The following is a 27,163-nucleotide window of genomic DNA, read 5'->3' as shown; positions in this document are numbered from 1 at the left end:
AGTATGAAGAGGGAGGACCTTTGGGAGGTCATGATGTCAGGGCCCTTGTGACTGGGATTAGCACCCTTATAAGGGGCCTGAGGAAGTCTGCTGTTTTCAACCAAGTGAAGACACACATCAAAGCACTACCTATGAAGAACATATCCCATCAGACACCAAATCTGCCAGAGCCTTGATCTTGGACTTCCCAGCATCCAGAACCATGAGTGACAAATTTCTATTGTTTCTAAATTACCCAGTCTAAGGTCTTTTGTTACAGTAGCAGGAAGGGACTTAAGACAGTTGCCTTCCCATTTAGCTGCAAAAATCACTATAAAAATAGTCTCTGCTTAGATATATATACTTATTGAATCCATGCATATTTAATCCTGAATATCAAACCTGCTGCTGTTTCTTTTCCCTCTTGCCCCTCCCACAATCACTGAAGCCGATTTTGACCAGACAACTGGCCAAAACAGAAGACTGTTTAAAATGACACAGTCTCCCTTAATTAGAAGTTTTATTTTTAAAAAATGTAACAGCACACTCTAAGAAACTTTGGCATTCAAAGCAGTAGTTACTGTTATTTGCTAACTCTGAAAAAAAAAAATTTTTTTTCCCCTCACAAACAATCGGCAAACTCCTGCCTACTTCCTAGCTTGGTGGCTTCCAGCGCGCACTGCAGGGAAATGGTGGGTGGAGGGATAGGAAAGCCCTCATGCTCCTAACCCACCGAGACAATGCAGATGGTGACAAGCTGCATCTGGACTCCAGGGTGTCTCTGACAAAGGGGGAGATGCCTCCTCCCTCCCCTCCACCAGCTCCACTTTCCCATTGAAGAAACAGAGATGTGGAGGCAGGCGTGACCTGTCCAAGCTCGTAGGACAGTTACTCAGAGAGCTAGTCTGGAACCCTGATGTCTGTTACCAGCGGCCACGGCTCAGTTACAGTGAACCCTGAAATGTCCCCAGATACGTCCGACACCGAGGGGCTTGCTTTCTGAGGCTCAGTAAGGAGGGGGCATGTGTGATCAGCCAGCCCTTCCACAACCCCACATTCCTGAGGTCCCCTGACCCCGAGTCCCCACCCCAGGGGAGAACTTCTCACAGCACTGCTGGCAAAGCGCGCATCCCTCTGACGTCCGTCCTGAGCACCGCCAGGGAGAGCCCTGCACGGCGGCGCTCAGGTGTGAATCCGCAGGTGGCGCGTCAGGTTCGTGTTCCGGCTGAAGGTTTTTCCACACTCGCCGCATCGGTAGGGCTTCTCGCCCGTGTGGATCCGCTGGTGCACAGTGAGGGAGGAGTTCTTGATGAAGGACTTCCCGCACTGGCCGCACCTGTACGGCTTCTCGCCGGTGTGGATACGCTGGTGCTCGATGAGGTAGGCGCTCTGGCTGAAGGCCTTGCCGCACTCGCCGCACACGTAGGGCTTCTCCCCGGTGTGCACGATCTGGTGCACGATGAGGGACGAGCGCCCCGTGAAGTGCTTCTTGCAGATGTAGCACTCGTAGGGCTTCTCCCCGGTGTGGATGCGCTGGTGCTGCGTGAGCGAGGAGTTCTTGCTGAAGGCCTTGCCGCACTCGCTGCACTCGAACGGCTTCACCCCGATGTGGAAGCGCTGGTGCTGGATGAGGTAGGAGCTCTGGCTGAAGGCCTTGCCGCACTCGCCGCACACGTAGGGCTTCTCGCCGGTGTGGTTCCTCTGGTGCAGGGTGAGCGAGGAGCTCTTGTTGAAGGCCTTGCCGCACTCCTTGCAGGCGTACGGCTTCTCCCCGGTGTGCGTGCGCTGGTGCTCGGTCAGGTGCATGTTCTGGCTGAAGGCTCGCCCGCACTCGGGGCACACGTACGGCTTCTCCCCGGTGTGCGTGCGCTGGTGCACGATGAGGTGCATGTTCTGGCTGAAGGCCTTGCCGCAGTCCCCGCACGCGTAGGGCTTCTCCCCCGTGTGGATCCGCTCGTGCTGGGTGAGAGAGGACGTCTTCCGGAAGGCCTTCCCACACACGTCGCACACATACGGCTTCTCGCCCGTGTGCGTGCGCTGGTGCACAGTGAGGTTCATGCGCTGGCTGAAGGCCTTGCCGCAGTCCCCGCAGGCATAGGGCTTCTCGCCCGTGTGCACCCGCTGGTGGATGGTGAGGGACGAGCGCTCGATGAAGTGCTTCCCACAGGTGTCGCACTCAAACGGCTTTTCTCCCGTGTGGATCCTTTGGTGCTTTATCAGGGACGAGCTTCGGCTAAAGGCCTTGCCACACTCGCTGCAGTCATAGGTTTTCTTCTCCACGCAGGGCGTGGGGGGCTTACTGAGGTCCGAAATACTGGAGAAGTTCTTGTCACACCTTATGGGTGGACAGGCCCCCTTTTCTGTGGGGTCGTCCAGCCGTGGTGGAACCAGGACACAGCTTTGGTTGGTAAATGCCTTCAGTTCATGACATCCGGGTACTGAGCCCCCCAAGAGTTTGTTCCCCTGGGGAATTCCCAGTGGCTCGCACTGGGCACCCGCATCTCCCCGCCGCCTCTCTGGCCAGCTGCCTGGTTCCCACACTCCTTCTGAGCCAGGACCCCTGGCACTGTTCCTCGTCGGTCCTCCTGTGGCCACCCCAACAACAGAGGGTTTGTCTTCCGAAATGTCCTTCTTTGGATCCAACTCTTTCATTTCAGGTCTAGTCTCCCAGTCTGAAAACAAAACAAAACAAAAACAAAAACAGAAGATGCAAATATATGTAGTTAAAGATGCTGGGAGTGAGGAATCTCCACAGCGGGAAGGAGCAAATGAAATCGACCCCAGTGAGGCCCAAGGCACAGAGCGAGTTAGCAACGAAGAACGTTGGATCAGAGAGGGAGGGAAGCGGGAGGCATGGAACTGAGGCCAATGTGGTTTATGAGGCAGAGTCAACACAGAAGGTGAGCAGGGAGAGCAAATGTCCCTTCAGAAGAGGGATGACAGTGGCACCAGGAGCTCGGAAAGGGCACGGCTGGAGAGCAACTGTAGCAGTGAGCTGGGCTAGCAGGGAGCCAAGGGCGGGCTCTGCAAACCTGAGTAGGAATGATTGCAGCCAGCTACTGACTTGCAGGGCCTCCTCACCTCATCCCACAGACCCACAACCAGTCATGCTCCTCAGCAACAGTTTTTATCAGAAATAATAAGGTGGCCAGGCACAGTGGCTCATGCCTGTAACCCCAACACTTTGGGAGGCCGAGGCAAGGATTGCTTGAGACCAGCCTGGACAACAAAGTGAGACTCCCTCCCCGACGGCCCCCCGCCTCTACTAAATTTTTTTTTTTAATTAGTCGGGCATGGTGGCACATGCCTGTTGTCCCAGCTACTTGTGAGGCTGAGGTGGGAGGATCACTTGAGCCCAGGAATTCGAGGTTGCAGTGAGCTATGATCACGTCACTGCACTCTAGCATGGGTGACAGGATGAGACCCTCTTAAAAAATAAACAAATAAATTCTGAAAAAATAAAAATAAAGAAATAATAAATAACTAGCATTTATATGGCATGTGTTGGTTATTCTCTACTCCTTCGACCCACTTTCTATTCTCCACCCTTCTCTGACCTGCCCTGTACTCAGGATGCTGACTTTACCCACTGGTTTCCTGTGCGTCTGGCCGAAGGCAGGAAACTGGAAGTGAAATGAGAGAAAAATCGGGCATTTCTCCTGCCCCTTGGCCACTTCTCTGGTGTAACTGCCCCCGGGTTGCTGGCTGCGAGATCCCCTCCCCTGGCTGGGGCTCTGGCTCCTGCTAGCTCATCATGCACCTGCCCTGGCTGGCCCCAGACCTCCCACACCCCAGCCCTCTTGTCAGCCTCAGCACTAAGAGTGTTCGTACACACAGGACTGCTCACTTGAGCCCGTAATAACCACATGACCTGGGGTCTCACAATTGCTTCTGTTGCTCCGTCACACCCCTCTCTGCTGCCTGGTTCTTGGGTGGCAGGCATTCCGTGGAGCTTGGGTTCAGACCCTCTTCTCTGCTCATCCACCCTGCCCTGGATAACTACCTCCATACCCACAGCTTCAATCACCTTCCATGTGTATCCTGTTCATTTCTAAACCTCGATTTCTAGCCTAGGTGGCTCTCGGGAGTCTAGACTCTGCATCAGGGGACTCATTCCCAACATTTAAAAGTTGCTGTCCATGTAGCTGCCAGCTACATGAACACACACGTGAACACACAGCCACATGGAGCCTCATTCTTATGGGTGACAAGATGTTGCGTGGGGCAGCAGCTGTCCCCCTACCCTATATAAATGATCCACCTGGTAGTTCCTGAGGCCACCTGAGTTTGAGACCCCTCTCCTGAATCACACCAGACCTGCAAAGCCACACGAAGTGAGTCTGGATCTAAATGTTATCCACAGGCTGATGCTGCTCAAACATGCACCTCCAGCCCAGACCTGCTTTCTGGGCTATGTCCAAACTGTTCAAAAAAGCCCAGCATCTCAACTGGATAGCCCAAGTCTAATACATCCGATACAAAACTTGGGATTTCAGACTTTCCCCACGAAAAACATTTTTTTAAAAAAGCAAAGCCCATCAAAGAGACTTAGTAAAATAAATGAGACATGGAAGGATGAATGCTATGTGATTCCACTCATCTGAGGTACCTGGAGGTCGGATTCCCAGAGACAGACGGCAGAACAGAGGATGCCGGGGGCTGAGGAGTGGGTGGGAGTTGGTGTTTAGGGGATAGGGTTTCATTTGCGGGAGATGAAAAGAGTTCTGGGGATGGATGGCGGTGATGGCTGCACATCATCATCAATGTCCTTAAGGCCACTGAACTGTACTCCTAAAAGTGGTTAAAATGGTAGATTTTATGTTCTATGTATATTTTTCACAGTTTTAAATATAAAATTTAAAAAATTGTTTGAGAGAGACTTAGCAGACACCCTGACTTGCCCTTTCCCTCCCACCGTCCTGACCGTTGGCAAGCGTCGCTGTGCACAAACAGCCTGAATCAGACCAAATCTCCCGGTCCCCGCTGACAAAAGAGCTGGCTGGCCACTGTGGGCCCTTGCCAGAAATGCAACAGCAGCTCCTCTCTGTCCTCCCCACCCCATTCTCACCCCTGCAATGCGTCCTCCACTCCTCCGGGAGTGTGGTCTTCTGAGGAGTCAGATCAAGCCCTCCCGTGGCCTCCCTACTGTACTGAGAATGATGCCAGCACCTTCAGCAGCCTCAGGGCTCTCAGCACCCAGCTGGCCTGCTTGAGTCGTCCCCTGGCCACCTTCCCTCCCAAATTCTCATCACCATGCTCTCCCTCTTGTCCGTGTGTTCTTCCTGCCTCCGGGCCTCTGTACCCACTGTCCTGTGGACCTGCCGTGGACGTCCTTATCCTTCAGGCCTGTTTCCCCACAATCCCACGGGAGCCTTCCCAATCTACCCTATGGAAGGAAGGAAGGTCCTCCTGCCCACTTCTTTATGAACACTCAGTGACCTGTGGCAATTCTTCTCTGCCTATCCCTTGATCTGTTTATTATCAGCCCCCAGCAGGAGTCAGCTCCACTAGAGGCAAGGGCCTTGCTCACCCCCCAGCTCCTCACACAGCCTGCACACGGAAGGCACCAGATAAGCGAGTATGGAGCACTGGCAACACGCCTGGCACAGTGCTAAGCAATTTGCATGGATCTCTGGAGACCCTCACAATCATACTTGAGTTACGTACAGTAGTAGACAGTTATGACCATCCCCATTTTGCTGACGGGGAAACGGAGATTCCAAGAATGGAGTCAGAGATGTACTCAAGGGCACACAATACACCTGAGGCACAGCGGGATTCAAGCCCTAGCAGTGTGGCCCCGGAGCTGTGGCTCCTGAGGAATGGCTATATTACCATGCATCACTTTTCCCATCTCAGACGAAAAGAGCTGAGAAATACTTAATGCAGGTGAACGATTGTGGTTTAGAGACCCTAGTCAGGGTGTGGCACAATGCCCAGATGTTGGCACAGATGGTAGTGTGGGATGTAGACTCGGCGGAAAGAAGACTGTCTCCAGGGGTGATGGTGAATTTGGTCTGGGGCCTGTGGAGTCTGAGATGCTCTGGAATATGAGCTGGCAGCGATTGGAGAGGACCAGGAGTCTTGGTTGTGAATACAGCTGGAAGTCTCCTGGAGTGAACATGACCTCGAGAAATCAGGAGAGCTGGGGGAAGAATACCAGCAGAGGGACAGGGGGAAGGAAGCCACTTCCCTTTCACAAGTTAAAACCCTGCAGTAGAGATCATCTGCAAACAGCAAACACTCAGCGCTAACCATGACAGCTGTGAAAACACAAGTCCACCCCACCCAGATTAAAACTACCCGATCACACCTTTTCTCTAATCAGGTCAGCAAAAGAACAGAAAGTCTGATGGCAAGGCCACTGTCATGGGAGACATCCCAAGCTTCTGCACAGGGCACTGTCGCCAAAAGCCGTTAATGTGCAAAATGCCATTCATTCCTTTTGATACAAGTGTAGGTGCATTGTTTTTTCACATTGCTAAATCTCTTGTCCTTCATAGTTTTTCAGTTTTCTGTCTTTCTATGCTTGTTTCTGATTACAAAGTAATTTACACTTGTTTTTAAAACATCAAACGCCAAAATGGAACGGAGAAAATGGAAGTCTCTGTAATCTCAGCACATTGGGAGACTGAATCAGGCAGATCACTTGGTCAGGAGTTGGAGACCAGCCTGGCCAACATGGTGAAACCCTATCTCTACTAAAAATACAAGAATTAGCTGGGTGTGGTGGTGGGCACCTGTAATCCCAGCTACTTGAGAGGCTGAGGCACCTGTAATCCCAGCTACTTAGAAGGCTGACGCAGGAGAATTGCTTGAACCTGGGAGGCAGAGGTTGCAGTGAGCTCTGATCATGCCACTGCACTCCAGCTTGGGCGACACAGCAAGACTCTGTCTCAAAAAAAAAAAAAAAAATGAAAAGAAAAGAAAACAGAAGTCTCCTGTAATCTTACTCACCAGAGTTAACAGTTTGGTTTATATTTTAGACTCCCCTCCAACACATACCTTTAAAAAAATACACACAACACACCTGTACATGCACACACACATTTTTCCCCCAGATGGGGTTTTCATCCAAGATGGAGTATAAAGGATGAGATTCCCTCGAGCCTAAAACAAAATATATAAAACAATGGATGTGAAGACACTGAATATCAGGCAAGGAAGGGCAACAATCCCTGAGAGAAGAAAATCAAACAAGGTAGGTCCTACGACGGCCCCAGCTTACTGCCTGGGAAGTTTCCAGGCTCTGACAAAGGAAAGGTAAATTGAGGTACAGTCTGGCCAACTCCCCAAGTTGAGGAGATGGAGCTGAGAGACCAAGGCAGATAGAGTTCCCAGGACAGACGAGAGAGGAATGAGCTGCACACAGAGTGCTCTGAAGACCTGCAAGGAACTCCCTCCAGTATTCAGCAGACTGTTGGTCAAAACATGCAAGTCAGGAAACCACCCAACACAGGAAAAAAACCATCTGAAAGGATTTGAAAACAGTGCCCAGAGCTGACACAGGGCTGAGAAGAGTGCCTTTTCCTACCAGTCAGACTGTAAAACCTTGTCATTCGTGGGGTTTTGGGCAGAACACCCAGAATGGTCTTTAGGAGAATGTCATTCTAGACTGGGCACGAGTCATAAAAGCAAGATCTGAAAGGATGACACTGCTTGGTATTGATGCAAAGGCAGACAAACAGATGGACAGAACAGGATTCAGAATTGGACCCACACTTGTAGGGACAAGTGATTTTTGGCAAAAGTGCAAAGGCAATTCATTGGAGAAAGTGGTCTTTTTAACAAATGGTGTTGGACAACTGGACATACATTTGTCCCCCCTCCCCACATACCCCAATAAACTTGGATTAATACTTTATATCATATTAAGAAATTTAAATAGATCAAAAGAACAAAATGTAAAACCTAAAACTATATAACTTACAGAATAAAACCTCTGAGGCCTTGGGATAGGCCAAGATTTCTTACAAAGACACCAAAACCAAAAAACTGATAAACTGGACTTCATTGTATTAAAAACTTCTGCTCTTCAACAAATAGCGCTGGGGCACCTGGATATTCACATGCAAAGGAATGATGCTGAGCCCCTTTCTTACATCATTCACAAAAATTAATTCAAAATGGATCAGAGACCTCAGTGAAGAGGTAAACCACTAAAACCTTAGAATAAAACACAGGAATAAATCTTCATGACTTTGGGTTAGACTGTTTAGATATAACGCCAAAAATACAGGCAACAAGAACAACAAAAAATAGATACATCAGACTACATCAAAATTAAAAACTTTAGAGTCAGAAATAATGCCATCAAGAAAGTGAAAACACAATCCACAGAATGGGAGGAAATATTTGCACAGCATATATCTGATAAAACTTGTATCAAGAATAAATAATGAACTTTCAAAATTCAATAATAAAGAACCCAATGGGGGAGAAAAAATAGGCAAAAGACTTGAACGGATACTTTAGCAAAGAGAATATACAAACATCAAATAAGCTCATGAAAAGATTATCCGTATCAAATGAAAAGCACAGTGACGGGACCACACACCTACAAGTGTCAGTATCAAATGAAAAGCGCAGTGATGAGACCACATACCTACAAGTGTCAGTATCAAATGAAAAGCACAGTGATGAGACCACACACCTACAAGGGAGGCTAAATTTAAAATATAAAGCAATTGGAATGAAGCTTGTGCACTGCTGGTGGAAACAGTCACTTTGGAAAACAGGTTGGCAGTTTCTTAAACAAGTTAAATATACATGTAGCACATGATCCAGACTTTCCACTCAACAGAAAGAAAAGCAAATGTCTACACAAAGAACTGTTCACAAATGTTCACAGCAGCTTTATTTCTAATAGCCCAGAACTGGAAATGACCCAAATGTTGATAACCAGGCGAATGGCTAAACAAATTGTGGCATATCCATACAATGGAATAATACACAGAGATAAAAATAAATGAACTATGAAACATGCAGTGACATGGGTGAATCTCAAAATAATGCCAAGTCAAATAAAAAAAAAAGCCAGACCAAAAAAAAAAAGTACCTGTATGATTCTATGTATATAAAACTGGAGAGCATGCAAACTCAACCACAGCGACATAAAGCAGACCAGCGGATTCCTGAGATGGGGGTTGAGGAGGGGGAGAGAGGGGTAGTAAAGGAGGATGAGGAAACTCTTGGGGATGATGGATATGTGTCCTTTATCTTGATCACGGTGATGGTTTCGTGGGTATGCACTACGTCAAAATGCATCAAACTCTTCACTTTATATATGTGCGGTTAATTACAGGTCAATAATACCTCCAGAAAAGTTGTTAAAGAAATAGGACCACACTCTGATTCCAAAAGTGAGTGTTTTCACCTCACAGTATGTTGTGGGACATCTTTTCATGGCAGTGCCTACAAACAGTCCTCAGCTTTGAAGAGATGCCTGGTTTCCATCATATTGATAGGCCTTGATACGTTCAGTCAGTCTTAGGCAGCTGGGCATTTAGGTCGTTTTCCTTGATTTTTCTTCCCATGGAAAACTTTGCATACTTACGTGAGAATTTCTAAAGGACAGATCTCTAAAAACGGAATCCTTCAATATTTGATTGATAAGGCCAAGCTATCCTCCCAAAGAGCTGTTGCAACTTTATACCCCTACAATGGGAGTCCTTTTCTCTATAGCCTCATAATATAGGCTATTATTCTTTTTTGATCTTTGTGTACCTCATGGGCAAAAACTGCTGGTATCTCAATTTGTGTGTCTCCAGTAGTAAGGTTTAAAAAACTTTTATAAAGTGTAACTTTGTGTATTTCTGTATCTATGAATCACCAACTCCTAAGTCTGGTCCATTCTATCATTCGCTTAGTCTTTTTCTTATTCCCAGGAGCTGCTAACATAATTATGACCCTTTGAATGTAAACACGTGATATCCCGGCCCGCGGGATAGTCGAAGCAGGCCCTGGAGGAGGGGGTGGGAATTTGGGGAACAAGAGATACGAGAAATGGAGACAAGACAGTGCTCTGATCAAGTCTCGTTTAATGGCGGTAATGCAGTGCCTTATATACACTTGGAGGGGAAGGGGTTGGGCCAAGGCGAAAATGATCTCATAGTGGAGGCGTGGCCAGATAGGTATTGGTTTCTCTGGTCGAACGTCATGTTGCACCTGCGCTGTCAGGTAGTAATTTTCGCGGGCGCGGGAAAAATGGGTGAAGAAGAAGCAGGAAGAGCGCCATCTTTTATGAGGTATTAATACAGGGAAAAAGGTAAATCTAGGGAGGAGGTAGAAGGTGGAAATGAATAGAGCTCAGGCGTTTTTTTAATCGTCAGTTATTATTCGCTATGGCCGGGGTGTGCAGCTCCGGACAACGTGAGAAATATTATTTCCCATACCATCATCTATCAACTTTATTTTTAGCTTCAAGTAGAGCAAATTTTAAAACTTTCCATGTAGTCAGATCTGTTGATCTTTTTTTTTTTTAATTTATTTGTGGTCCTGAAGTTATGGGCCAATGATGAGTAACTCAACGAAGCTGCCCCTTACCCAGTGAGACCAGGTTCCTGTAGTTCTCCAGCATGACATCCCTGTACAGGTCCTTCTGGGCAGGCTCCAGCTGCTGCCACTCCTCCTGGGTGAAGTCCACAGTCACATCCCTGAACGTCACTGACTCCTGTAAGAGGAAACCCACATCCGCTCATCGCAGGGCCCTCCTTAAAGAGGCCTGGCGGAATGGCCAGAAAAGCCAAGAGGATTTAGGGGAGGCAGATGGGATGTAGCTGAAGTGATTTCAATAAGATGCAGGGTTCTAAAGGGATCACTCACAGTTTTCTCTGTGTCTAGTTATATTGGGTTGGCACTCTGACAGAGAAATAAATCCCATATGAGACATTCTGGAACAGAAGGTCACAGATCTGAGAACCAGATGCAAAGGAATTGAAGGCAAAGTGAGTCTAACCCAGTGAATCAACAAGTGCATTAGAAGCACAGCAGAGGCAGAGCCCCAGATGGAATCCAGGGGCACAGCTAACTTTTCTGAGCCCCTACTAAGCGCCAGGCAGCAAGCCCAGGTCTGGGATACAGACACAAAAGGTTCACGAACTAATTCCTCATGGCACAGACAGGCAAAGACACGTAACTTGGTACATGCAATCAATCATGAAGGTATGAACAGAGATCTCCAGGTGCCTGAGTAATGTCAGCTATAGGGGGTGCCCAGGAAGACTCTGAGTAGTCTGTGAAGAGAACTGGTGGTTGGGTCTTTAGGGGGAGATTCTGGGTAGGGAAGAGAGTTTGGATCAAGACCCGAAGGTAAAAAGGCAGATGAGACTGCTGGGGAGTGGAGAGAAGGCCACGCGGAAGGAGCAGCGCTTTGTGGTAGATGTCACAAGCCTGTGGACTGAAAGAACCTGGCGGAGCAGGGTGGATGGTGATGATGAGGTAGGCAACACCAGACATTATGCAGCAGCTGCTATGTGCCAGGTACTACTCTAAGTGGTTGGTATGGGCTGAGTTGAGCCCCCCCAATTCATATGTTGATGTCCCAACCTTCAAGGCCTCAAGAACATGACCTTATTTGGAAACAGGGCTGCTGCAGATGTAATTAGTTAAAATGAGGTCATCCTGGAGTGGGGGTGGGGGCCCTAATCCAACAGGACTGGTGTCCTTATCGAAAGGGGAAATTTGTTTTTTAATTTTTAAAATCTCAATAGTTTTAGGGGTACAGGTAATTTTTGGTTACAGGGATGAAATGTACAGTGGTAAAGTCTGGGATTTTAGTGCACCCATCACCTGAATAGTGTACATTATACCCAATATGTAGTTTTTCATCCCTCACCCCCCTGCCACCTTGCCCCCTCCTGAGTTTCCAAAGTCTATTATACCACTCAGTATGACTCTGTATATCCATAGCTTAGCTCCCACTCATAAGTGAGAACACACAGCATTTGGTTTTCCATTCCTGAGTTACTTAATTTAGGATAATGGCCTCTAGTTCCATCTAAGTTGCTGGAAAAGACATTATTTCATTCTTTTTTATGGCCGAGTAGTATTCCATGGTGTGTGTGTGTATGTATATGTGTATGTGTATAAATGTGATATATATGTGTGTGTGTGTGTATCACATTTTCTTTATTGGTTGATGGGCACTCAGGTTGACTGCAGATCTTTGCAATTGTGAATTGTGCTGCAATAAACATACACGTGCAGGTGTCTTTTTGATATAATTACTTATCTTCCTTTGGGTTGACACCAAGTAGTGAGATTGCTGGATCAAATGGTAGATCTACTTTTAGTTCTTTGAGAAACCTCCATACTGTTTTCCAAAGAAGTTGTACTAATTTACCTTCCCAGCGGCAGTGTATAAGCATTCCCTTTTCACCACATCCATGCCAATCTATTGGTTCTTGACTTTTTAATAATGGTCATCCTGGCTGGGGTAAGGTGGTGTCTCACTGTGGTTTTAATTTGCATTTCAGAAAGGAAAAATGTGGACAGAGACAGACATGCACACAAGGACAAGGCTGTGTGAAGAATGGAGTTATGCTGCCACAAGCCAGGGAACTTGCCAGCAGATGGGAGAGACGCCTGGAACAGAGCCTTCCCTTGAGCCTTCAGAGGGAGTGTGGTACTGCAGATACTTTGATCATGGACTTCCAGCCTCCAGAACTGTGACAGAATAAATGTCCTTTGTTTAAGCTGCACAGTCTGTGGTACTTATTTACAGCAGCCTTGAGAAACAGATACTGTGCTTGGCACATATTGATTCATCCATTATTAACTTAAAACAGACCTACGAGGCAGGCACTAACATTATAATATAGTATGCCTGTTTAAAAGTGATTAAATGATTGTCTTTCATCCCCAAAGCCCGCCTTCCACACTCTGCACAGAGGTCTGCGGGCTTTGACTCAGCGATCCGGTGCTGTTTCTACCTTAGTAGCTACTCTCCGTTAAGCTCTGTCAATAGGGGGCACTGGAGGGAGGCTGGAAGGTGGAGATAAAGAAATAAAAAGAAAAAGAAAAAGAAACCAAGGCACAGAGAGGGTAGGTTCCTGGACCAAAGCACACAGCTAATGCATGGGACAGCCACGCTTTGAACCCCACGGGCTGTCTCCAGAGCCCGAGTCCTCATCCTTGCAGGCTGCTGCCTCTCATGAACTACCCAGAGTGGCAGGTAATGAAAACTTGTGGTGCCCAAATGTGTATTCCTGACTCCGACCTCTGACCCCCACCCTGTCCCCACACCTGCTCTGCCCCTTGGGCTCTGCTCCAGCCCTGCCAGCCTTCCTTCTCTCTTCGACTATACCTCAGGGCACTAGCACTAGCTGTTCCCTCTGCCCAAAATGCTCTTCCTTCAGGTCTGGCCTAAGCTGGCTCCTTCTTACTCATTCTTTGGAAGGTTTGAGCAGGAAAGGGACAGAATCTAATTTAGAATGTTACAAGTGCACTCTGTATTTGCACGCCCATGTTCCTAACAGCACCATTCACAATACACAAAAGGTGGAAGCAACCCAAGTGTACACTAACAGACGAAAACATGAACAAAATGTGGTCTGTATATACAATGAAATCAGACTTGATAGGGAAGGAAATTCTGACACATGCGACACCATGGGTGAACCTTGAGGACATTCTGCTCAGTGAAATACGCCAGTCACAAAAGGACAAATACTGCAACATTCCTCTTGAAACACTCTGTCCAACTCAAATACTAAAATATTCCTCTCTGACACTCCTGATAGGGGAACAGACTGGAATAATGTCTATGGAGTAGCATTTAGCAAAATGTATCAAAACGAATATTCAAATTCTTTTGAACACTTTAGACTAATTCAGATATATTAACACACATGCAAAAACATATATGTTTAAGGATATTTATTACAGCATCAGATGAAGAAGTAAAAAGAGTGAACACATCCCAAATAGCCATCAGTAGAGGTTTGGTTAAATTAGGTCAGCGAATCCACCACAGTGGAATACACACAACCGTAACAAAAAAAAGGGGGCAGCTCCTTAGCTGCAGATGCAGAATGATCTCCTGAATATACTGTTACATGAAAAAACAAATCAACGCCCAGAACAGTGTGTCTAGTTTGTTAACATTTCCATAAGAGGAAATAATAAGGGACATTTATACATATGTGCCTACACAGGTGCAGATTTTTTTTTTTTTTTGATGGAGTCTTGCTCTGTCACCCAGGCTTTAGTGCAGTGGCGTGATCTCGGCTCACTGCAAACTCCGCCTCTCGGGTTCACGCCATTCTCCTGCCTCAGCCGTAGCTGGGACTACAGGTGCCTGCCACCGCGCCCGGCTGATTTTTTGTATTTTTAGTAGAGACGAGGTTTCACCGTGGTCTTGATCTCCTGACCTCGTGATCTGCCTGCCTCAGACTCCCAAAGTGCTGGGATTACAGGCGTGAGCCACTGTGCCCGGCTGGTGCAGACTTTTTATGGAAGTGAATGTAAGAAACTGGTAAGAATACACAGCTGGTGAGGATGTAAAATGGTTCAGCTGCTTTGTAAATCAGTCTGGCATTTCCTCAAGTGACTAAGCACCGAGTTACCTTATGACCTAGCACTTCCATTCTTGGTAAGTACCTAGGAAAAATGAAAACAGAATGCCACACAAAAACTATACACTGACGCTCATAGCAATGTTATTTGCAATAGTCCCAAAGTGGAAACAACTCAAATGTCCATCTCCTGACGAATGGACAAATCATGTGGTTCGTCCATATGACAGCTCTGACATACGCTGCAACAGGAAGGAACCTGGAAAACATTACACCAAGTGAACGATGCTGGACACAAAAGACCATATTGTATGCCTCATTTATATACAATGTCCAGAATAGGCAAAATCCATATAGTATGCCTCAATGCCTCGTTTATATACAATGTCCAGAATAGGCAAAATAGAATGAAGGTAGATATATGGTTGCCTAGGGGTGAGGGTGAGTTGGAGAGAGATGCGGAGTAAGTGCCAGTGGGTATGGGGTTTCTTTTTGGAGTGGTAAAATTTTTTAAAAATATTGTGGTGATGGTTGCATAACTCTGTAAATAAACTAAACCTTTTCATACTCTCAGGGCTGTGAATCAGAAATGCCCAGTCCTGCTGCCCAAGCAAGGAAAATGTGGGTACCTTTCCAGGAACCATCAATGAACATATTTAGAATACATCAGAATAAGTATTAGATACCATTGATCTAGAATTCCTGTTTTAGGGGGTAAAAATTCAACCGTGCTTTTCTGGTAGCCCAGAAAACTGAAAATTAAAACACCAGTTAAATTTCTAATCCAGTTATATTTTGCTGGATCAAATTACCCATTTTCATACTCTCTTTCAATATAGGTCAGTTTTGGTAGACAATGGTAAGTGGGTAGACTGGTCGAAAATGGCCTCAAATCCGTCACTAGTGGAGTCTAGTTCCCCTATCCTTGAATCTGGGCTGGCCTGAGGGACCTGCTTGGCCAATAGAATCTGGCAGAGGTAATGTTCTGGGACTCTCAGGCTAGATCACAGAAGACTTCCAGCTTCTGCCTCAGCCTCCTGGAACACTTGCGCTGGGAGAAGCCAGTCATCACAATAGGTGTCTCATTACTCACATGCCATGCTGTGAGGAAGCCCAAGCAGCCACAAGGTCATGTGGAGAAAAAGAGATGCCCACCAATGCCTCAGCTGTGCCATCCATACCAAAGCAAGAGACAGACATGTAAGCAAAGAAGCCAGCAGACTACTCTCACCTAGCTGCCATCCAACTGCCACCAACAAGAGATGCCAGGCACGAACTGCCCAGCTGAGCCCATCAACCCCGAAATAGTAATAAATTGTTGTTTTTGAGCCATTAAGTTCCAAGATGGTTACTACCCAGCAAAATATAACTGGATAGGAAATTTAACTGGTGTTTTAATTTATAATTTTCTGGGCTACCAGAAAAGTATGGTTGAATCCCCTAAACAGGAATTCTAGATCAATGGTATCTAATACATATTCTGACATATTCTAAATATGTTCATTGATGGTTTCTGAAAACACACAGAGTGACACTTCACCCACTCACGTATTCATTCGACCAATATTTATTAAGTGCCTGTTATGCACCAGGCACTGGGCATACAACTGTGAATAAGACAGACATGGTATTGGCGCCAGGTTTCTTCCATACTAATTCATTAGTAAATAATGATAAAAATAACTAATGTTCATTAAGTACATATTACATGCCAGGTATTGTTCTAAGCCCATTGCACACATCATCATCTCACTTAATTTTTAAAACAACCCTACTATGTAGGCACTTTTATGAGCTCATCTCTTTTACAAAGGGGGAGACTGAGGCACAAGAGGTCACACAGATAGGAGTGGCAGCATTTTAAACCCAGTCAGTTCAACTCTCAGCCCCAACACTACATGGCCTCATCCACATATAACACCGATCTAGCCGGCATCAGGGCCAAGGAGCAGTTTAGTTTGGATCAGACCCTGAGATGGATGGCATGTCTTTTTCCAATAAAGAAGACAGTTGGATAAATATAGCAGAGTGTCCCAGCTGGCGCTTTTCTTCCAGATAGATCACAAGCGATCCTGAAGCTACTTCCAGAGATGGTGCTTGACAGTCAACCTCCTCCCTCATGTGATGAAGGCCTGCACGTCTCACATTATTGCTGGCTGATCACATCATCCATGCATGACTCTACCACATGAAGATCTTGAGCCACGGTCACAGATTAAATTTCCTATCCAGTTATATTTTGCTGGGTAGCAGCCATCTCAGAACTTCATGGCTCAAAAACAACAATTTATTACTATTTTGGGGTTGATGGGTTCAGCTGGGCAGTTCGTGCCTGGCATCTCTTGTGTGGAGGCGGCTGGATGGCAGCTGGGCTAGAGTAGTCTGCTGGCCTCTTTGCACACATGTCTGTCTCTTGAGCTGGTAGGGATGGCATAGCTGAGGCCTTGGTGGGCATCTCTTTTTCTCTACATCACTTTTCCTTATGGCTGCTTGGGCTTCCTTACGGCTGCTTGGGCTTCCTCATAGCATGGTATGTGAGTAATGAGAGACCTACTGTGTCCTACAGAGGGACCTGCTGTTCTGAACTGAGTCAGTGGTACAACCCCCATGGCACAAGGAAAGAACGGGAGCTCTGAGCATGCACCGCATATGAGATGTATCTGGGCCTGAAGCTAGCTGCACACATTGCTATTTTGCCCCATGGGGGTTTCAAAATTGTTTTTGTTACATGAAAAAAACATCCACAATTTACCAAGAAAATGAATTTTTAGTTTCTCTTTAACCAGAATATCTGGCCACTGTAGGCTGGAGCTGAGTGGTGGCTGGCCCTTTGATGGGGCAAGAGAGCTCCAATTTGCCATGGGCCCCACCTGCCCACTTATTTATGTAAGACACTCAGAATGGTAGTGCATAGCACACAGCAGGCACTCAATAACTGCCAGCTATTGTTATTGACACCCAGAGCTTGCTGGCTCTCTCCAGCATACTGAGTCTCCCCACCACCAACTAAATCCCAAGGGGAGGCCTCACCCCCGCTGGCTAGTCCCTCCATGGTCCTAGGGTACCTTTCTGGGGCTTGGGCTCAGGATAGCCTCCTCTACCTCAGGGGTCACCTTTGATAGAAAGTGGTTGGGCTGGTGGTTCAGAGTGTGGGCTCAGGAACCACACTCTGCGACAGAATCCTGGCTCTGCCCTTCACAAGCTATGTTTCCTTGGACAACTGTCTTTCTCTTTTTGAGCCTCATATGAGAAGCAGGCTTCCTGATAACAACGTCCCCCTCCACAGGGTCATGAGGCTAAATGTGTAGAAATATGGTCCAGGCACAGTGCCTCGTGTGACGGAGGAAGCTCTCAGTAAATGTCGACTCTTACTATTATTATTTAATTTTGATATTTAATATATATCTTATGTACAACTATAGATCCTTATATGATATTATTTGACCTTTTGGCCCAATGTATCTTTCAGCCAGTCCAGCTAGTAATTCCTCCTTTTCTAAAAATTTAAACTACTTCATTGAGGTGTGACTGATATAGAAAAAGCTGTACATATTTAACGATGTACATAACTTGATGAGTTAGCAGATGCATACACACACATGAAACCATCACCACCATCAAGGCCATAAATGGATCCATTACCTCCAAAAGTTCCCTCTCACCCCTATATTTATTTATTTAACAAAACTGTAATATAACAATTCCTTCTGGAAGTCTTCCCTAAGTATACCCACCTAATTCACTCAGTAACTATTCACTGAGCAGTCTCCAGGCACCAAGCCCAGACTGGCACCAGAGTTGTGCTGAGACACAGAACACAGCCTTCCAGGTCTGGGAGCCCATTGTGTTGGGACAGAAGTGCTACAAAGGGCCTCTGAGTTCTCTGCATGTACGTGTCCAAGGCCACTTTTTCTAGTACTCTATCTTTTTCTGTTTCCTGTCTAATGACACAAACCGTTTCACCACAGGGAAAACTCAGAAGAGCTGAAACCAGACAGGCTCAATTTTTTAAAAAATCAGGATGTAATTACACTAGCAGTAATTTTTAAAAAACCAAACTTAAACCAAAACTCCCAACCCTGTTGAAATAAAAACAAACAACAAATCTTTCTAAGTAATGTAAGTAAAAGAAGAATTCAAGGCAAGAATCACAGATGAGATAAAAATGAAGGCATCATGGTGCAATCGCTTAGGAAAACAGTCTGGTGGTTCCTTTAATGGTTCAACAGAGTTAACGATACGAGAACCAACATTCCACTTCCAGGTACACACCCAAGAGAACTGAGAACATATGTTCAAAGACTTATACATGAATGTTCATAGCAGCATTATTCATAATAGCCAAACAGTGGAAACAACCCAAATGTCCATCAACTGATGAAAAGATAAATAAAATGTGTATAACCACGCAGTGGATATTGTTCAGTCAAAAAAAGGAATGAACCACATAGATGAACCTTGTAAATATAATGCTAAGTGAAAGAAGCTAGTCACAAAAGACCACACAGTGTATGATTCCATTTATTTGAAATGTCCAGAATAGTCAAATTCACAGAGACAGAAAGCTGATTACCGGTTGCCAGGGGCTGCAGACTGATGGGGGGAAATGGAAATGAGTGCCAATGGGTACTCAGCTCCTTTTCAGGACGACGAAAATATTCTGAATATTCTGAAATTGACTGTGGTGATGGTTAACACAACTCTATGAATGTACCCAAAATCAATGAATTGTACACTTTGTGGTACGTGATGTGTACCTCAACAAAGGTATCAAATAAATGAAGACAGAATAAACCAAAGCTCCCAAATAAGTCAACTGACACATTTATATAGCAAAATAAATTACAGGTAGATTCAAAAGTTCATTGTTAACATTCAAATGATAAATGGCAAAAGGGAAGAAAATATAGCTGCTCTGTGACCTGTGGATGGAGAAACCCTTTCACAGCTTAAAGATGAAGAAAGACACCACAGTGGGAGAAACCAACAGATTTGATTTTTAAAATATGAAATGCTTTTTTCATATTTTTATGAAAAAATAAGGCAAAATAAAGAAACAAAAAGCAAATCTGGGAAGAATATTTGCAACAAATATTTACACACACACATTTACTTCTGTAAAGTCTTTAAAGCATACTCAGATCCCTGTAGACTGGTAAAGCACAAGACGGATCATTTCCCTGCCCACAGAAATGGCCAGTAAACATTTTCTAAGACTTGAACTTCACTAATAATACAAACAATGCTGCTCAGAAAGAAATCACTTGGCACCACTTGTGCCCTATCAGGCTCATGGTTTATAGCTTTCATATCCATTTATCATTGATTATCATGGTGCAATATTACACCAGTCTAAATATATCCAACATGCAGAATAAATGCCTGACAACAACCATATAAACCAGCGGAGACCTGCTCAGACACGCTGGTGGGAATACCTACCGCCATAACTGATTTGGAAAGTAGTATCAAAATACCTCAAAAATACCCAACCCAATCTTCCTCTTCAAGGAACTGCTCCTAAAGAAATCATATAAGACACAAGGAAAGATTTACGCCCAGTGTCCCTCACGACACTGTTTATAACCAAAAAAAGAATACTTGGAAACCAATAAAGGTCCAACAACAGAGGAACCATTAAGTAAACCAGGGTATGGCCACTGAACAACACTTTTATGTGGTCATTATGATGGATGTTACAAAGGAGTTTTTAATGATGTGGAGAAATGCTGAGGATGAGATCTCTGATGAAAAAGCAATCTTTAATATTAAAATTGCTTAGCCAGACTCAAACATTCCAGAGTGATTATCTTTTGGGGTAAAATCATGGGTGAATTTGTGGGCCTCATTCCCATAAGCTTTTGTACTTTCATCACACATGTAGGCATCCACAAGGAGCATTTAGTGTGTCTGCCCATTTTAAAGGTGACACATCCAGCATGAGTTTTTTCACTCAGTGTCACATATCTAAACCACCACTTCCCACAGGTGCCCACCTGTGTCTCCTGAGAGTCCAGAGAGCTAGTTTGGCCATTCCAAAGCTTCCCTGTCCCCCACAACTGACCCCACAGCCAGGGTCAGCATCATCTGTAAGCACAGCCCTCCTCATCAGGACAGACACAGCCCCAGAAGATGGGACTGGGGGCCTTGGAGAGGGTTCGAGCAGCAGAGGCTCACCCAAGGCAGGAATCCAGTCTTTGGAAAGGAGAGTGACAGGGCAACATGACTCACCAATGCCTCATCAGTCAGCAGCTGAGCAGCCATCCCTCTGCTGCCCACGGTGAACAGGAAGACAGGCCTAGGGGGCCAACAGGGCTGTAGGGAGAAGACAGACGGAGGCATGCTGAGAGACTAGGTCTAGGCTGGCCTCACATATGTAGACGGGACAAATCACACACACTGAGAGACAAGCAGAGACAGACAGACAGACACACATACACACACACCAACAGTGAGTATTTAGAGGGCTTACTGCACGTAGGGTACTTGAATGTATCTCACTTGATGTTCTAACCATCCTGGAAGGTAGGTACTACATCTACTCACCCATTTCACAGATGAGGAGACTGGGGCCCAAGGAGATTAAACCACTTGCTAGAGATTACAAAGCTGGGACTGGAGTCAGGCAGAGTATGTCTGGGTCCACATGCTTAGCCACTAGGCTACAATGCCTCACAAATGCACTCCCATGCACACTCCTACAGATACAGTCAACACACATACACTCACACACATTCCCACAGGCTGCTGAGGGCCACCGTACACCCTGCCTTCTTCCAATGGCCCTGCCCGGATCCCTCCTCGAAGGTGAGTGCTGGACCGAGGCCCCCCTGAGATGCCCCAGAACCACCTGTGGCCTCTTCGGGCACTTCCCCCAGACTTCATGGGGTTACCATGAGGTTCAACTAGCAGATATGAGTGTAAGGAACTTCCACCCAGGGGCTCTCAGAGCCATATTCGCCTGGAGAAATGCAGCTTGGTTCAATTCTCTTTCAGTTCCACTGACAAGCTCAGGACAAAGTCTCAAGTGGAGAGGTATCTTAACATTCCTGCAACCCCTCACTCACCCCTTGAAACAAAAGAAAAGCAGGAGAATAAGATCCTGTCATCTGCAACAACATAGAGGTCATTATGTTAAGTGAAATAAGCCAGGCATAGAAAGACAAACTTTGCATGTTCTCACTTACTTGTGTAAGCTAAAAATTAAAACAATTAAACTCATGGAGATAGAGACTAGAATGATGAAGAAACCAAAGGCTGGGAAGGGCAGTGGAGTGGTGGGGGGAATGTGGGGATGGCTAATGGATATTAAAAAAACACAAAGGGTTGTAGTGAGCCAAGATCGCACCACTGCATTTCAGTCTGGCAACAGAGCGAGACTCCGTCTCAAAACAAACAACAACAAAAAACACAACAACAACAAAACACACACACACACAAAGAATAAATAAGACCTAGTATTTGATAGCACAACAGGGTGACTATGATCAATAATAATTTAATGATACATTTAAAAATAACAAAAGTATAATCAAATTGTTTGTAACACAAAGGATAAATCCTTGAGGTGACAGATACCCCATTTATCCTGATGTGATTATTACACATTGTATGCCTGTATCAAAATATCTCATGTACTCCATAAATACATAAACCCACTACATACCCGCAAAAATTAAAAATTAAAATTAAAAAGAAAAGCAGGGTTCAGGACCCAAACTTAGGGTGACCATAATATTTCATTAGAACTAGCTGGCTTTACTTCCATTTGTTTTAATGTTTGTTTCCCTTCTTACAGCAAAACTCAGCTTCTTTTTACAGCAGTCACACAGAATGCCCTTTTAAACTAAGTCGATTTAAATTAAAAAAAAAAATCAGTGAGCCAATTCAAGTAAATGGCAAAGTAAAAAAATAGGATGCATGGCACAGGTTAGGACAAATTCTTGGAGTTTGAGGCATGTTGGCTCAGTCCTGGCTTCTCCTGTGACAGGGGGCTCCCTACCCATGCCACCAACACCTCTGACTGGAAATGAGTTTTTCTTCTGCTGTAAACAGAAACATGCCTCTCTACATCTCCAGCCCTTCAGGATCACCCAGAAAAACCTCAGTCCTCTCCAACACAATACTCTTTTAGCTCAAAGTACCAGAATCACTAGGGATGCTTATTAAAATATCACTCAGAATATATACTCCTAACCCCCCTCCCAGATTCTCTGAATCAAACTACCTGGGTAGGGCCCTTGAATCAGTATTTCTAAACAAGTTTCCCAGGAGATTCTGACACCTCTGACAGCGTAAGAACCACTAAGATAAAGAAGAGCCTTTCTTAGGCCAAATGGTCCCAACTTCCACAGGTGAAAAGTAATTTTAATTGTAGGTGGGTATATATATATGGCCAAGTTGGCAGAAGCCTTTGGTACTCAACCGGGAACAATTTTGCCCCCCCCGGAAACATTTGTCAAAGTCTGGAGACATTTGCCAAATTGTCATAATTTGGCAGGGGAATACTATGGGCATTTAGTGGGTAGAAACCAGGGATGCTGCTAAACATTGTATAATGCACGGGACAGGCCCCACAACAAAGAATGATTAGGCCCCAAGGTCGGTAGTGTGGAGGCTGAGAAGCCCTGTTGTAGAACAAAAGGATCACAAAGGCGTGGGCTCGGGGTTCCTACCACTTAACGCCTGTATACAGGCACCACACCTGGCCAACTGTAACCACTCAGTGAAAACGTCCTCTGGGTTAAAACTCTTCAAAACTCTTCCTTGGCTTCCCCCACCTGTAGTCCCAGCTACTCGGGAGGCTGAGGCAGGAGAATGGCGTGAACCCGGGAGGCGGAGCTTGCAGTGAGCTGAGATCCGGCCACTGCACTCCAGCCTGGGCTACAGAGCGAGACTTCGTCTCAAAAAAAAAAAAAAAAAAAAAAAAAAAAGAAATCACTCAAAGTCTTCACTGCCGCCCACACAGCCTTTACGATGTGCCCCGATGCCCTCTCCCCTTCCATCTCCTCTACTCCCCTCTCCCATGCTTGGCCCCAGGCCCCCTGGCCTTGCATTTGCTGTTCCCTCTGGAGGGAGTGCTCTTCCCATGACTAGCCCCACTTCCTGGTCAGCTCCAATGTTACCTCCTTAGAGAAGTCCTCCACCCCCAATCACCTGACCTTAAGCAGCAACTCTCTCCCCCTCTATTTTCTTGCAGTACAAACCACTATTGACAACTGTCTTTTCTTAAATAGTTGTTTTCAAGTTTGTCATCTGTCTTCCCTCCATGAGAACAGAAGCCCCCAGGGAGCAGGGATTATCACTTTTAGATTGTATTTCTGACATCTAGGACAATGTCTAACACACAGGAGGCACTTAGACATCAAGCTGAACGAACAGATGAGCTAACTTCTAGTGCTGGCCAGGATTCAAAGGAACAGGCCCTCTCACACACTGGTGAGGGAATGTGAATCGCTCAACATTTTTCTGGAAAGTGAGCTGGCAATACACAAATCCCATAACCCAGCAACCCTGTTCCTGGGAATCTGCCCACACTAATAACGCTCCATGTAAAAGTTACATATAGGAAAAAAAGATATTTATGGCAGCGTTGTTTCTAGAGGAAAAAAAAAAAAAACACACCCTGAAAACAAAATTAATAAAATTACTAAAGGAATCAAATCAATGGTAGCGTCTCCATAGTACGAAGTATCAGGTCGCCTCTGCGAAGCAGAGTTAGTTCTGCATCTCGCAGAGTTAGTTCTGCATCTGTTGACATGTCTGTGGTTTCACTAAGTGAGAAAAGCAAGTTACCCAGTTTTATGCATAACTTCAGCCCCTTTGTGAAAAAAAAAAACCAACCATGTGGATGTGGACACATCTGTACAGCGTTTTCCATCCTGGGAAAGGTTGTGGAATGAGGCTGGCTTGGTATCTGGAGGGCGTGGAATGGGAATGAGAAAGGGGTAGGGGTTATTAATTATTTTTTCTTTCTCTTCCTTTGAACTGTCTCCCTGGGTGTAGAAACCTCATATCACCATACATATTTTTGAAACAGAATTTAATTTAAAAAAATATATTCCTTGCAGATCAGTGGTCTCTGACTTTCACCCGTGTCCTATGAGGTCAAGAACACTGGCCCATTTTGCCAGACCACAGCAGTGACCAGAGCCCACTTACCCAGTAGGCACAGAGCCTGGGGCCCATGAAACCTTTAGGGGCCCATAGGAAGGACTTAATTTCTTTTAAAATCATAAGAAAAGACCTAATCCAGCCTAGAATACATTTGTCTTCCTATTAATGAAATTACAAAATGTAACTTTTAGTGCTTTAAAAAGCCAATGGAGCAAGAGGTCCATAAAGGCAAAGTACCCTTAAAAATCATACAGCAGCCCTGGAAGTGACTTGCCCAAGAGTACTTGCCAGTGACTGCTGAACCTGGTTTGGCCTTAGATCTGGATTCTTCTTCCTCTGAGCTTTTTAGCATTTCCTTCCTTTCATCCATTTCTACTGTTTCCAAGCGGAGATTCCCTTGGGGAAAACCCTGCAACCTTGTGTCAGCTGAGCGGAAAGGGAAAAAAGGGATCTCCCATTTGTCTAGTGGCTAATTGTGGGGGCTGTGGAACCTGGATGCCTGAGGTAACCTTGGGTGAGTCACTTAGTCTGAGACTCAGTTTCCCTGTCTGTAAGATAAGGATGATGATGGTCCCTACCTCAGAGTTACTGGGACACCTATAAATGGCCAGCACTGGCTGCAAACACATTCTGTGAACAAATCAACCTCTCCTTGGTCAGAACGGAGTAGGGCACAGAGACCCTTTAGGAGTCTGATCCCCTTTTAAGATGATCCTGTGGGAGGCAGAAGAAACAGCCTTTCTTTTCCCCTCCTCCACCCTGCCCCTGTCACTCCCAGGCCCCTATGCCTCCAAAGCTTTCTATGGGCAAGAAAAAGCCAGGGAACTATGGCTGGGCAGACTAGGAGAAGTGTGGGGTGAGAAGGTAGTGGCTCTGCTAGGCCCCCTTGTCCAGGCATACAGTCTTTGGAAGAGGCACACCCAGATGCATCCACCTCTGCAGAGTCACACACAAACATCAAGAAACACTCAGACACACGTGGACACACAGAGATAGGGAAAGATCCAGACAGGACTGGACCCTGGAGAGACACACCCCTACACTCATGCCAAGAGACATGCATGGAAAGACCAGACATAGTGGACACCCAGAGGGCACCCTCACACAGAGACACCCAAGGATAGAGATCAAGGCTGACACACCCACAACACCAAAGACAAGGACACAGGCAGTCACTCAGAGATATCACCACACATGTATAGGCAGAGGCCCGGAGAGAGACAGCTCCACAGAGAGACCAAGACTCTGTAGAAGTTGGACAAACACACACACACATTACCACACATAACCCACATGGACACACATGGACACATTCACATTCATTCACAGACCCAGCCTCTGGACGACACGCAGTTTCTCTCTCTCTCTCTCTCACACACACACACACACTCTCTCTCACAATCTCCAGAGACACAGCCATACCCTCAGGACGACACAATCTGTCTCACACACACATACAGACCCACACAGACACATTCACAATATCCACAAAGGCTCGGCCTCATCCTCAGGATGATATGCACCGCCTGTCTCTCACACAGGCCACCTTCCCCCCAGGATGGCCCTGGTGTCCATGCAACTTTCCTACCTCTAACCCAGTCACGCCTCTCCCTTCCTGGCCCAGGCCTCTCCTCAGCCCCTCCTCAGCCTCTCCTCAGCCCCTCAGCCTCCCCTCAGACTCCACTCAGCCTCTCCTCAGCCTCTCCTCAGCCCCTCAGCCTCCCCTCAGACTCCACTCAGCCTCTCCTCAGCCTCCCCTCAGACCCTCAGCCTCCCCTCAGACTCCACTCAGCCTCTCCTCAGCCTCCCCTCAGACCCTCAGCCTCCCCTCAGACTCCACTCAGCCTCTCCTCAGACCCTCAGCCTCCCCTCAGACTCCACTCAGCCTCTCCTCAGCCTCTCCTCAGCCCCTCAGCCTCCCCTCAGACTCCACTCAGCCTCTCCTCAGCCTCCCCTCAGACCCTCAGCCTCCCCTCAGACTCCACTCAGCCTCTCCTCAGCCTCCCCTCAGACCCTCAGCCTCCCCTCAGACTCCACTCAGCCTCTCCTCAGCCTCCCCTCAGCCTCTCCTCAGTTTCTTCTCAGCCTCTCCTCAGCCCCTCAGCCTCTCCTCAGCCTCCGCTCAGCCCCTCAGCCTCTGCTCAGCCTCTCCTCAGCCTCTCAGCCCCTCAGCCTCCCCTCAGCCCCTCAGCCTCCGCTCAGCCTCTCCTCAGTCCCTCAGCCTCCGCTCAGCCTCTCCTCAGCCCCTCAGCCTCCCCTCAGCCTCTCCTCAGCCTCCCCTCAGCCTCTCCTCGGCCGCTCAGCCGCTCCAGGCGCCCCTCGGTCCCGGCCTGCACCCTCCCCTGCGCCCGCATGCCCTGGACCTGCACCCAGCCCTGCACTCCCCGTACCTGGGCCTGCACGCCCTCTCCCCGAGGCTGCGCCCTATCCGGGGCCAGGGTATGGCCCCCCGCACAGGTAGAGGGTGGGCGGAACCCCGCAGCCACACTCACCCGCTCGCCGCTCTGCCAGGACAATGACCGCGCCCGCTAGGCCCGCCCGGCCGCAATGCG

General features: G+C 46.7%; 1 protein-coding gene across 2 annotated transcripts; it reads right to left on the bottom strand.

Moving 5' to 3' along the window:
- Window positions 1-480: 480 nt before the first annotated feature.
- On the bottom strand, window positions 481-27,163 carry ZNF71 (zinc finger protein 71). 2 transcript variants are annotated; one of them, XM_050771750.1, is made up of 3 exons: window positions 27,104-27,163; window positions 20,727-20,810; window positions 481-2,651 (listed from the first exon to the last, which is right to left on the bottom strand). In XM_050771750.1, the coding sequence occupies exon 3, from the start codon at window positions 2,629-2,631 to the stop codon at window positions 1,162-1,164; it is 1,470 nt and encodes a 489-aa protein (XP_050627707.1). In that variant the 5' UTR covers window positions 2,632-2,651; window positions 20,727-20,810; window positions 27,104-27,163; the 3' UTR covers window positions 481-1,161. The 2 variants fall into 2 exon arrangements, with proteins under 2 accessions (XP_050627707.1, XP_050627706.1); XM_050771749.1 differs by having other exon boundaries at window positions 27,002-27,153.

Source organism: Macaca thibetana, chromosome 19 (genome assembly GCF_024542745.1).
Source record: "Macaca thibetana thibetana isolate TM-01 chromosome 19, ASM2454274v1, whole genome shotgun sequence".
Classification (NCBI taxonomy): Eukaryota; Metazoa; Chordata; class Mammalia; order Primates; family Cercopithecidae; genus Macaca; species Macaca thibetana.
Note: the sequence above shows the minus strand (reverse complement) of the source record. Positions and strands in the feature narration are given on the sequence as shown.